The 13,750-nt window shown below is 45.9% G+C and overlaps 1 protein-coding gene across 2 annotated transcripts in view; it reads left to right on the top strand.

Annotated features, from left to right (window-relative positions):
• Positions 1 to 13,750, top strand: part of kif26ab (kinesin family member 26Ab) — a 68,586-nt gene that overhangs the window by 42,111 nt on the left and 12,725 nt on the right. Inside the window, exons 1-3 of one of the 2 annotated variants that reach the window (XM_034126212.1) lie at positions 6,957 to 7,816; positions 10,252 to 10,435; positions 13,170 to 13,382. In XM_034126212.1, the coding sequence (XP_033982103.1) occupies positions 7,800 to 7,816; positions 10,252 to 10,435; positions 13,170 to 13,382 (414 nt within the window). In that variant the 5' untranslated portion in view covers positions 6,957 to 7,799. Of the gene's footprint in view, positions 1 to 6,956; positions 7,817 to 10,251; positions 10,436 to 13,169; positions 13,383 to 13,750 lie in introns of those variants that run through there. The other variant, XM_034126204.1, reaches the window with a different exon arrangement.

The raw sequence follows: 13,750 nt of genomic DNA, 5'->3' as shown, positions 1-13,750 counted from the left end.
CTAGGTGTCTTACCCTGGCACCAGGTGATTAATGAAGCAGAGAAGTGGAGCAGAAGTATGCTGGCTTTTTTTTGCCTCTGTCTTTCTTTTCCAAACTCATCATTCTCTCTTCATTCTGATATAGTGTTGTGAATGAATCTTACGATGACGTTATATTTTGATTAAGGGGGAACTCCATGTTGCTAATAATCCTCATTTGTCTTTCGTACATCAAATATCCTGTCTCCACTGTGTTCTGGACAGGAGACAGTAAACGTCACTTAGTCAGCGATGACTTGTCGTGAGTTCTTCTTCCTGAGAAGAGCTGCCTAGGTTGTCAAGGCAAGGCGTGGGTGGGATGTTGAAGGTGAATCAGAGTTCAACATGTGTTTGTAAAATGTGAAGTTATTCCAGTTATAGCAGCCTTGGAGAGAGGAGCATAGCAGAATACCTGGAGCTGTGTCTGAGGAGCAGAGCAGAAGAGATGAAAGCAGCTGTTAATCTTTGTCAGCAGTGCCAGGGGTGGGAGGCTGCCGTCTGCAGAGCAGGGAGGAACATGTCTTCATTATCATCTGTCACCCATCAGCTGAAAAGTGAATTTTCTCTCCACATTTTTATTTTTTTGCTGCCTGAACCAATTTTTACACAATAGCCGAGCACTTTCTCCATTCGTACCCGAAGATGTCATTTCCTGGAAGCCTTATGCAAACAAGTGAGGGTCGATTACTGAAGATATTCCTTCGAAGACCTTTTGACTCTCCTTGCAGGTATCTCCAATACATCCTCTAGGGGCCTTACATTGGCTCCTTTCTCTCATTGACTGACAAATGGGTCGTGCAGAGCTAATGCAAATGTACTTTGTTCACCTCTCCATGGCCGAATGTTCAAGCTATTTAAGGCCATATTAGCAAGGTGTGATGCTGAATGCTACGAAGAACAACAAAATAAACTTTGAATAGAGTTATAACCCCTGACTTTTACCCTTAGATGTCCTTCCTCTGCTTGTCTTAAGCCCTCCTTAAGCCTCTAACTTGACAAGCTTTGTGGCTTTTCAGTGTTGGGATGGCGGTGGGTGGAGGGGGTTTGTGGGTGTGTGACTGTGTAGGGTGTCTGGCACTTTATTGGCAGAGCATTAAACACAAAAAACAGCGGATGTCAGTGTTACCACAAAAAGGGTTTGTCACACTCTCCTGCAGAGGCTAACTGCACCAATAATACTCCCTCCTCCATCATTAAGGGTTTAACCTTGGCACAGACACAGAGCAGCGTGTTTGCACAGACCTTTTGTAGGGGACAATCTGTTTGCCTTGTGATGTCCAAAGGAAACATAAGATGAATCAGCCGACCAAAGTTATTTTGATATTTCTTGTAAAATGAATGACGATGTTGCTTTTACCTCTGCGCTAACATCCACTGTTGCTTACTCTGATGAGCTGTCGGACCAAAACAGGCTTTCTTGAATATTTATGAGTTTTTCACTTTTTGGCGCCAACTGTTCCATTTATTCTTGGCTGACTGCGGATTCCCATCTTTGGGAATAAAGCAATTCCAAGCTGGCTGTGGCATGGCCCCAACAATCATTTCTACCTGTTTCCTTCTCAGGCAGAAAATGATGTACCTCCTCATGGACAGCATCTAGCTGGCACAGAGCCAGACCCCCTGATCTCGCTGCCTCTTTCGTTATTTCTGTCCTCTCTTCCTCCTTCCTCTTCCTGACTGTATTAGGAGATTCTTTATCCTATTCCATCTCAGTGCTCCCATTTTTTCTTTTCATCACATCTTCTCTGCTTTATTCCCTTTTCCCCACTTGCACTCCCTTTCTTTCTTCCACAATATTTCAAATGATCCCCCGTTATTCAAGCTATTCTCCAGAGGATGCCCTAATCCCTGGTTTTCCAGCTCAGTCCGCAGATCGTTTCCAAAGAGTTTTGAGGGTGCTGTGACAGAACAGGTTTACAAACTCCTGTTAGAATGTTATTTACGCAAGTCAATTGCACAAGGACATTCGTTTTGTGGGGAATCTTTTTTTGTATTCACAGATGTTGCATGAATGCTTTGGCCTTACCTAATTGGCCGGGGATTGGTTCAGTAAAGATGTGCGTGCAGCCTTGGGCTGTCAGCAGTCAGCGCACAAATGATGCCCAATTTGGCATTCTGTTTCCAAGGCCAGACGCTGTGCAGGAACAAAAGCCTTGTTGAACACCTTGATGGAACAAAGAGCTTTTCTAAAAGGCGTTGGTCCAATGTGTATGGAAGGTGCCACTATCCTGGTATTGCTCTGCTAACTGGACATCACATGCATAGCTGTATGGCTTAGCTAGGATACGTTTATCTATTTCTGAGGATTTATAGGAAGTGTATAAATCCTAGCCTGGAGGTGTTTGGCCACTTCCTGCAAACTGCTGTTGTGTAAACTGACACAGGAGCTCTACCTTCAAACTGCCATTAAAGCAGCCAGGCAGGAGGAAACAGGCTGCCAGTCAGTGGAAACCTTCTGAGCTTTGGATTGATAAGAATCAACTGACAGCCAGATAAGCCTGTTGGTTCTCTCTTCCATGTTAATGCAACTTGGGCTGCTGAAGGAGAGAGGAAATACATTTTAAAAAACGACTTGTCTGGGTTTTGGTTGATAGTAATCTGAATGATAAGATAACCACACTGCATGAAATGTCTGTTTTTCTATCTCCAGGTGGGAGTTTTATTTTTTCTGTGAAGCGAAATTGCACTTTTTTTTTGCTACAATACAATTAACATTTGTTGAACCACATTCCAAGATGAATCACTATATTCAGGATGTTTCAGCCTCAGGCATTTGTTTTGTTTTGAGTGATTTAGGATAAGGGAAAGGAAGCGAGAAAAATTAATGTTTATACCAGTGGTCCCTTGATTGCAGGGGGACTATAGAAAGGAGACAGGCTCACAACCAGACTAAACCCCAGCGCCACACAGGAGGCTCCAAAGTCTTTGTCATACATTCAACAGCCTCTGTTATAGTCCCCATGTGCCTAATGCTGTGTCTCTCAGGTAACCCTATCCGCATATTTCTTTGGTTATTTTAAGAGGCAACCCTATGTGACCCCCTGAGCTTTTAGTGTTTGGCTAATGCATATATTTATACATGAATGGCCATAAATCTGGTGGATGCTGACACTCACAGCAAACTGTCTTTCTTTACTGACCCATATTAGATACAGCTAGAATGGTTGACTTTAAGAAAAAGCGTTTTATGGTGAGGGAAGCATTCGCCTCATACTTAATGATCGGCATCCTGACCCCGCTTGTAAATCTTGTCTGGGTGGGCCCTTATGCTGCCAGGGCTGGTTGGCAGAGTATGACATCATCTCCCTTGTCTGTGCGCCACATGAATCTGTGTGTGTTCACAGGCTGATGTCATGCTTGCTTAATCACCAGTGAAGCCGAGCGGAGGCTGGTCAGACTGCAGGTGACCAAGAGGGTAACACAGAGATGCAAATTTATTATAATTCACACTCAATTTGGGAAATCAAACAGCAATATCTTTCTTCACTGCGGAGCCTGGACATCAGTATGGTGCTCTTTCTTGAACTAAAGTCTGAATCCCTCTACCAGCTCAGTTGGTAGATGTATGTTATCCCCCCACACCTTTGGGGCACAGGGCTGTTTGATCGTGTCAAGGGCAGCACATCAATAAGACAGTGTGTACTGATTTTAGCTCTGGGGAGGTTTCCTATTGATTATCTTACAGCTCAAAAGCAGAGCACCTCACCTGATAGACCAACACCCATCCAGCCTAATCAATCATGACCATCTGCTGATATGGCATTATGGGCTAGCAGTGTCTCCAGCATCCAACAACATGTCTTCAACAACTCAAACAATCTCACAAATGCCTTTACTACTGAGTCCAGCGAGGGAGCCTGGCTCTTTGAGCTGTAGTCATAATCACTGCATGGTGTAGAGCAGGGGTTTTCAAAGTGTGGGAAGGTGAGCCTCCCCTCAGAGAACATAAGAACAGCCACGCCTCCCTCCCAATTATTATTGCTATTATTATTATTATTATTGTTGTTGTTGCTGTTGCTATAATGCAGGGGCATTCAATTGCATTTCAAAGAGGTCCAGTAAGAGAAAATGTCATTAAATGCTCTGTTTTCGCTGTCTACCTTCTGCCATTTGAAATTACTCCGACTGTTTCTCTCTTCTTGTCTCGTCTCTGTGTGTTTGAATCTATCGTGCTGACTCACTGACTGCACCCATTTGATTGGCTGAGTAGCGTCGCCTCCTTAAAACATTAAACAACAACATTTTAAAACCTTTTTATCTTTATGTTTTAAACATTTTTTTAAAAACATTTTTTTAATTTTCAACAATTTTAAATGCTCCCGGCAACACACTGAACGTCAACTTTGCCTCCTTATTACACTCACCCCTACTTTAGTGGGAACAATGAGTCTGCGTCTTTGATGCGCACAGGCGGATGATGCGGGGATGCAATGTAGACAGGAATAAACGCAGATCATCTTCTGGCTGCAGCCTTGACCGGTACTTGCTTTTGATCAAAGTAAGTATTATTCAAATTAAAATAAAGGGCGGTGTCGGCCGTCAACGGCCCGCTGACGACCGGCCGTTCTGTGATTCTCCAGACCACACAGATGGCCAGTCCGCCCCTGCCAGGACCGGTCCATGAAAATCCTAGCTTCAAGTAATCGTGTAACTCCGTTTTCTGCCAGACGCCGTCTCCTCTCTCACTTTAGGTAACTTCACAAAAAATCAATCCATGTTGCCGCTCGCATAAAGTTAGCTGAAGTTAACTAGCTAGATTTCACTGTTTCTCGTTATCTTTTTCTCACACTCCGCCTCCCCTGAAGCTCTCTGGCGCCCCCCCCCCCCGGGGAGGCGCGCCTCACACTTTGAAAATCGCTGGTGTAGAGCCTGGCAGGAACCCAGTGTTCCCATCTCCATTCATAAAGAGCTATGCCGACCTGCTAATCATCAGCAGTGTGAGGCAGACTCTCTGTGGGGGGGGGGTGAAAGGTTAAGCAGCCTGGTATCAGACCCAATGATCTGATCCCTGCATGAATGGCCAGAGCTTTCTTATCTTGTCTGCAGAGGGAAAATAAGTAGAATCACAGAAAGGAAATGTCAAGGATAGTATACAGTATGTGGCAAACATGGTAATTGGCCAAAGACCGGGGATACCTTAAGAGGTGTATAGCTGGCTAGGAGAACAGAGACAAATGCACAAACAAGCTAATGGTTGCACCAGCTAATGATTCTCCGGGGCAGAGGAATTTCTCTTGGTAATTTGACAAAGCTTGAAAAGAGGACTGGAGCTATTATTGACAGGGGGCCAAAGTGAGGCTTTGAAAGCAGCGGGCGCTCACAGCTTGCACCCTCTCTCTGTTCTGCGGTCATTGACCTGCTCCTCCTCACTCACTGTCACTCCCTTTATAGGTAAGGACAAAATCTAGATGTCCTTCCTTGAACAAAGGCAACAGGAGACCTTTTATTGCAAACGATCCTTGATTTTACATCTGTCTTGCTTTGGCTCATTTATATATATTACAATCATTATCTGTCCCTGAGGTCTGTTCATAAGGAGACAGTGATGGAGCTAACAGGCTATCAGGACCCTCCCAACTGTGGCTGTTCCACATTATGACGTCATTTTGATGTATAACACTTGAAATCACAATAAGGGTTGTAGCAATGAACTGAGAATAATTACCGGTTGCATTGTCCGAGTGATCAGTGTGCACATTAGTATTGTCTCAGACTCATCTGCTGTTGCCAGCCAGGATCCAAAGTGTAAAAGTAGCACGTGGCAGAGCTTCAGGAGGCTTGCTCTTTAAAATCAGACCAGCTAAGGCAAATGAATCTGGACACACTGCAGAAAAGCAGAGGTAAGCGTGACAAAGAAGTACGATAAAGGTTATGTGATATATCAAACAGCTTTATTACCACAGTATACTTTGCTCTCCAAATAAAAAAGCAGTGGTGGGTTTTCAGTTTTTTTGCCTTCAAAATGTAATCCAGCTGAGTTCATATCAGGGGCACTGTGTCGGAGGGAGAGAGGCAGAGAGAGCTTGGTGTGGGTTTGTGTACTTTCATCTAGCAAGTCTCACACCCACTCTGTCTGCCGATATGTTGTAGTAGGCACTCTGCAGCCAAAGCAGCAGCCTTTCAAAAAGGCTGGCTGGTCGGGGGCTGAGAGGGCTTACTGGTAAATTGGCAGCCCAGGGAATACCGGGTACTCTCACCCCGGCGCTCGCCCACTCACATGCTTTCATTCCCCTTTTTACCCTTGACCATTGACTGACTGCACTCTTTCTCTCTGGCACGCATAAATCTGCCTTTCTAAGATGTCATTTGTTCATTGTTTGTCCTCTCCCCTACTCTCCCTCACTTTCACTCTTTTTTTTAATCTCTCTCAGCTTTCCAATTGACTCAGAGCATCGTTCATTCAGGCAATCCATCTTTCTGCTCTTAAGTATATCCTCCCTTATCTGTGTGTCTCTCCTCGTGATTAATAACACTCTCAATCATCGGGCTAATTACATCCTTCAACAAAGGCAAAAAAAAAATACAAATGTGCACAAGTGTACACTCACTAGCCGCACATACTCTCTCGTGCTCATGCATGCATGCACTGTAGGCATACTAACCAAATCTGTTTGAAGTGAGGGACCCTAAAAGAAGAGAAGGCTCCTGTATGCATTAAGTATTCATGTGACGTGTGGTGGGGGGCATACATGTGCTTGTGTGTGTGTGTGTGTAAGGGGTTGAGAGAGAAAGAGAATACTCGCAAATTGCGCCGCGAGCAGCCAGCAATCGAGCGCTGACACCTCGTCTGGCAGTCGGAGGGAAAAGGGGCTGGGCTGAGGAAAGAAAGAGAGAGTGCGAGAGGAGGGCGGCAGTGAGAGAGGAGGGAGTTTGCCTGTGTGTAAGTGTGTGTGTGTGAGAGAGAGAGAGGCAGGCAGGGAGAGAGAGAGACACGGCAGGACAGCTGCCAGCATTTCTCCGATAGCAGTGGAAGGACCGAGAGGCGGAACAGGAGTAGGAATTCTCCTCATTCTCAGCCAGCCAAGGAAGTCTTCCAGTCCAGCCAAGCGTGCTGAATCTCTCCCCCTCCTCCCGCCTGTACGCAGCAGAGACTCTGGGAAGGAACTGGGCATCAGGACCTGAAGCCACTCACAGCAGACACAGCACAGTGGATTTACTTAATGAGAGACAACCATGCTGCCTCTGGGAAGAATGCAGAATTGGATGTGAGAGAAGGAGTGAAAGACCGAGTTGGAGAGCAAGCTGTTGCTGGGTTTCTGCATCACTAGACTGACGCTGAACTTTTTCTGGAGGAACAAGCATGGAGAGAGTTAGAGGTGCTTAAGTGGTGCATGAGCAGAGGAGGTGCTCCTTCTCATCCTGACCTTCTCCTTACCTTCCTCCTACAAAGCTCTCTGGACTACCTGCTCACTGTGAAGCTCCTGCAGGCTACTCCTCCTGTCTGCTCACCTCCACCCTGCCCCACCTGGCGCTTGTTCCATTTAGCTAGTATGACGCCCACGCCTCCTCCTCCTCCTCCTCCTCCTCCTGGTTCTCCCTCTGCCCCCCCAGCTTCTTACAAACCTCTGTGAAATCAAGTGGAACCTCGATGATTGCGATCGGAGCAAAGAGGACCCCAGTGCCCCAACTAGTGAGCAGCCCCGCCTCGCTCTGTTCTCTGCGACTGCATGTGCTGGCGTGTCAAATGTGCAAGTAATGGAGAACAGTGACAACACAGACATGGACCGCAAAGTTGAACTCTATCGGTTGTCCGTTTTTGGACTATAAGCATAAGCCAGATAATGGATTGGAAGGAGCTGTAAGTACACCATTGCAGCATGTTCTTTTCTGGTGCATGTTGAAACAAACCTGTGGTTCAGCTTGAGTATACACAGTGTGGGAATATTTTGTACAAACTTGAAAGGCACAGGTTTTCCTTTGAGCGTTTAGACCAAGTTGTGTAGGAAAACAGCTTCATTAGCATGGAGATTGGGAGTGAACAGGTGGACAAGCTGTTGTGGGCGAAGAAATCTGAGACTCCCCTCACCGCCTATTTTCCATTGACTGATCATATAGTAGGGAAAGGCAGCGAGAGGAAGAGGGAAGGAGGGAGCGAGGGAGAGATAGAGAGAGAAAGTGACAAGCAATTAATTTCCCTGTGCGCATGTGGTTGTTGTGGGGGGGAAAAAAACAGCAATATCATCTTTTTTTTCCTCACCTACCTTGAAGAACACACGTGCACCGGTCATCATTGTGCAGCATGAAAAAAACCTCAAGGTTACAAGCACTGCTTTATGTTGTGAGCAAGACTGTTATAAATCAGTACAGTATACTTGCCCTTTTCCCCTTCATGGTGACTCTTGATGCTTGATTTATCTCTTTGCTAGAAGAGGAAGGGGGACAGAATGAGGTGAACGAGAGGGAGTGAGAGACAGGGACAGAGAGACAGGGTACATTTATCTTGAATGAAGACTGCGGAAACCTCACATAAATGCGCATACACACTCTCCAGCCTGCACACACACAAACGTAGTCGCACGCAGCCACGTGTACTCCGGTGTAGTTTCCCCTTTCTCTCTCTCTCCATCTCACATTCATCTATTCCATCTCATTTTTTTTTCAGTCACACGATCCGTCTCGCATGCTATCACACATAGGCAGCTCCCTGGGGAGAGCCTTCTCCTGTAGCCTCCTTGGATGCAATAATTATTCCATCAGCCGGCAGTGTGTTCCCTGATTGTGCTCTTGGGCTGTCGCTGCAGGGGGCGCACAGTGGAGAGGGGAGTGTTGAGGAGACGAGGGGGGCCGGTTGTCACTCCAGGACGCAGGGAGAGGGAAGTGGAAGGGGGGGTTGTCTTTTTGTCAGCAGCCCACCCAGTTCTGTCCGGAGCCCAGAGCAGGGCTAATGAGCTCAGGCTGGCCTATTAGGAAACTGCTCACCGGGACACACGTGGCTCTGCCCTTTTTATGCTCTTTCACATGCCCTGCTTCTTTTACTTCTCCTTTTATCCCTTGCTCTGCAGATTTCTCATCTTTCCATCTCTCATTTTAATTTTCTTTTCATGCCGCTTGCCACTCTCTCCCCAGTGTTGACAATAACATCTTTGTCTGCCCCGCATCGCTATGAAATCTGACTGCTTTAATGAAAACCATTTGAGTGCAATTGAATTTCCTCAGAGTATTACTTTCCTCCCTGACCTTGAGTTTCCAGCTGAGGAACGGTGTTAGCTGATCCAGGGCGATGCCATACCTGGAACCACTCTAAAGTCTGGCCAGATTCCCTGCAGGCGGTGCAGACTTATTGGTGCTGTCCTTTGAGTTTCAGGAGGTTAGACAGAAAGGAGTGCATGTGCCTGATTCAGTTGGCCCTGTGACCAATCCATGTCTCCCTAGCACGACTCTGGGAGACAAGAGGCCAGGTTGATAGTGGATTTTAATTAGAGCACTGTCAAAAAGCTGGATTCAGTTACAGCTGAGGGTTCTGTTGGATGCCAGCACAGCAGAACTCATCAGGCAGACATGCCTAATAAAGAGAGAGTTGGGTTTACCTGCCTGGCTCTCAGCTGCTGGTTCTGGCCAACAAGTCTGATGGAAATGATCAAAAATCCCTTCAAACAGCACAAGCTTTGACTTAAAATAATGGGTGAACACTATTGTAATTGTTTTGCTTTGGTAACAGAGATAGACATGACTGTATCCCAGAGGGCAGCGTTTCGGCATTACTCTCCTGTCATGTCTATGACAATTGTTTTGTGTTTGATCAAGATGAATGCATGTGTTTACCACAGCCTTCATTTAGTCTCTGACAGGCAAAGAGCCTTGCCTGGTAATAACTTTTCTTATGGATTTGCAGTTTCTATAGCAAAATCAAGGTATAAGTGCACTCTACCTGCTCCAGTTGACGTGGAGGGGCTGAAGCATTATCATTCTTGGCAGGGGAGTTTGAGGTGGGAGTTGTAAGAAACCTCAGTTTTAGAGTGGGAAATGGTCGGAGTGGTGGCACCATGTAGCTCTCCTGCTGACATTGTTTTCTTTAGGGGAACTCAAATGAGATTGTTGACCTTTATGTTACTGTTTCAGCGTGGGATTTCTAAAGGCTTTGCAGCACACCCTTATAAAAACGTTGCTTGGTACCCTGCTGTGAGAAAACATAAGAGGACTACACAAAAAGATTTGCTTATGTATGAACTGTTTGGATTTGTGGTTTCTAAGTTTAGCTTCAACCTCAAAGCGTTATTTTTTCTCTCTTTGCAGGGCAGCTCAGAAGCTGAACCTGTCCTCTAAGCGGAAGAAGCACCAGCCCTCACTGCTCCACCCGCAGGAGCCCTCCATTTACCCCACCAACTTCAGCGGCATCCTGCAGGTCTCGCCGCCCGCTGCCCCGCCATGCCTGCTCCGAGCCGTGTCCAAAGTGAAAGAGAACCCAGGGATGGGAAAGGTGAGACTTGAATGCATAACTCCAATGCTTGTAAAGTACATAAACATGGAGACTCTGCTCATTTAAGCCCTATTAACCCCCCTGCTACACAACCACACCCACACACAGATCCACACAGACCCCTATTTAAAGGGGAGAATGCAGGGTGGTGACACACTGGTCCGCAGGCAGCGTGCCGTCTGGTCCAGTCCATGCAGATGCAGTCAGATAAGCCTACTGGAATGTCATGAATTCATGCCGTTTGTGAGAACAGCATTCCTCTGTCTGAAAACAGAAAGACAGAAAGAACTATAATCCACAACACTGAGGACACGTTGAACAGCAGGGTCTTTAATTCCCTTTTAGGTACAGTGTGCAATGATGAAAGTCAGGCTGGCAGCAGTAGGACGGTCATTAAACAAAGCTGTATAAACACATCGCTCTTCCTTTGTGGTTTATTTGGTATTGTTTGTCTGAGCGGCGTCCTGTATTTCTGAGGCAGAAGAAGTCCCCTAACAAGATTAGATCCCACCTGGATAGGAAGTGCTCGCTTCTGTTGTCAGGTATCAAGACGGTTGAGATTTTGACACATATTAAATCTTCCATTCAGACGAAGACTTCATAAAAACCAGTGTTATTAACAAGCCTACTCAAGCCCACACCTGAGGTATACTACACATCTGTGCCGCTAAAGGGGATGGTTTGAAAGGGAAATCAAGATTTATGACAATGTTTCAAGCCCTGATTTTCAGGTTATTGTAAAGCAAATACATCAATGCAAATTCTTTGTCCCTGTTTCTCTCTTTTCCTTTGTGGAATCACAGTGGTAATAACATTTGATGTACCCTACATGGTTTGGATTTAGCTTGTGACTGTTTTATATTCAATCTAAGACTCTGGTGAATGTCTTGTTTCCATCAACCGTATGTGTGTCACTTCCACTTTTGACCTCAACACAGTTCTTCCAGACATTGACTGTTGAGTGGTTAGAGGAATGCCAAGCCACACTAATGGATTTTCTGGGGGGATCAAGGGACACAGAAACAGGGCCATTAGCACAGAGTCCGAGGTGTGAAAATACTGCAGCCAGTCCTCTGTGGCCTGCAGTATCTGATCTCTGCCAACATAAATAAAACTGTGACATTAGCTTGCCTGGTAGCCTCTGTCTGGTCGACAGACACTCGGTAGTCATATGTAGAAGCCCAGTTTAAATGTCATAGCAAATGTAATTTACTCAACATATGCACACGTCAGTCACAATAACGGCTCCCTACGGAGTGTAAAGAGACTTTGCACTTGGCCTTCAGAATGCAGGATGAATTCACTCACTGAAAGAAAGGGATTTCCACTGACATTGTTTCAGAGAGCTGGAGCCTACGTCTGTAGAAATATTTATATACTAGTCGTGGGAAGAATGGGCCTTTTGTGTAGGCGTGAAGACGGTGGAGAGTCCCAGGCTGAGTGAGACAGTCTGTCAAAAAGAGACGGGAGTTAGTTTTAAGGTTTTTCTTTCAATGCCTGAGAGGCTTCTTAGGTATTTTTTCAAAAAGCTTTGAAATGGATCAGGATGGAGTTGCCTTTCACATATACTAAAAGATATAGAAACTGTTCTGTTGATACAATGCTAGGCACAACACTAAACACTCAGGGAGCTGTCAGGAGAGACTTCTATACATATCCCACAAGCTGTTCATGTCTCCTGTCAGTCACAGATACATTCCCACAGTGCCTTTGGAGATATATTCGAGGAGTATTTCTGACCATGAGGCAATATAGAGTTGTCAGCAATACAAAAGAAGGCAAATTGAAAGTAAAATGGATTGTCACAAGCACGGCCACACCCACAAAACACACATTCAGTACATCCTCACCGCATGTAGAGGCTGGAAATGGTTAAATGTGTGATTTTGTTTGTAAGAGGTGCCACTATACACAACTGGCAGAATGACCTCACTCCTGTAACCATGGCAATGACGTTAGACATGAATGGGCTTGTCAGAGCAGTGCCGAATCAACATCTTTAGATTTAAGCCGCTATCCTTTTTAGCGTGTCATGCGGGCATGATGAACTGTACCCTGACCTGTGGAATGTGTTAAGACTGTAAGCTCACGTTATGAATGTCACGCCCCAGATATGCAACAGGGTATGTTTCGAGCTTCTTAATGTAGAGCTGCCATTTTCCAGACCACAGAGGGGAGGGAGAGGAGAAAGAAGGAAGAGTATGTAGGTGGAAAAAGAGGGGGGGCCATATGCTCCTGCACTCACATGCTGGTGAGCTGCTACCGGTCCAGAAAAACAAACCCCGCTTCGAGGGATAATCCCCCAGCGTGGCACTTCACACACATTAATTTCCACCATTTTCTGCTGCGACTTTCAATACGCACTTTGCTGGTTTAGGCAGTGTGTTGACCCATCAGGTTCACCAGTCAATGGTAGACTGGGTGTTTCCATGGAAACCGCCGATGTCCATCAAATTTGACATAGTGGATGTGATGTTAATGCACAATGCAGCTTTCATTTTGGATACCTAAAACTTATATTTAAAAAACGTAACATACGTGATTTCTCTTTCCTCTGCTAGTGCACTGCCAGTAGAATTTGCAAAGCTCAGCCTGCAATTGTGTTACTCTCCGTGCTTAACCTGAAAAATGCTTCCTTAAATCCCACTCCGTCTGCACATTTTTCATGTTTTATGCTTTTTCACTTTCTAATCCAGCCTTTTCTTCTGCTTATCTACCTCCCTCTGTGGTTCAGGTGAAAGTGATGATGCGTATCTGTCCGTCCCTGGAGACTGCAGACTCCTCAGAGTCTCAGTCCTTCTTGAAAGTGGACAGCAGGAAGAAGCAGCTCACCCTCTACGACCCTGCGTCCAGCCCACACTCCAGCTCAGGACACAGGAGATCTGCCACTGTGGCCGTCCCAAAGATATTTGCCTTCGATGCCGTTTTTACCCAGGATGCCTCACAAGTAAGTGCCAGCAGGGAAGGTGTACTATATGTGTGTTGGTGCGAGTTTACCATGTTTTTTTTTTTTAAGGAGTCGTGTTGGAATTCAGCCTCTCAAGGGCAAAGGGATGTCTTCATGCTGGCAGGGTGTGACCGGGGGCTTAGAGAAAAAATGCCTGTCTTGGGTCAGGGGGCATTCTTACCAGTGTGGGCCTAACAGCTGGGCCTTTTAAGCCCCCTGGGGAATGATTTGAATCCACCCAAGTTATATCTAACCTCTCCTTTCATAGAACAGCTATATCTGACCTCAACCCTCTGTAACACACAGCAGGCATACCCACGGAGATCAAAGACAAAGGTCAGATACATGTTTACTATATGCAGACCAGT

The sequence above is a fragment of the Trematomus bernacchii genome, unplaced genomic scaffold, assembly GCF_902827165.1.
Source record: "Trematomus bernacchii unplaced genomic scaffold, fTreBer1.1, whole genome shotgun sequence".
Taxonomy (NCBI): domain Eukaryota; kingdom Metazoa; phylum Chordata; class Actinopteri; order Perciformes; family Nototheniidae; genus Trematomus; species Trematomus bernacchii.
This window is presented reverse-complemented; position numbering and strand designations above follow the sequence as displayed.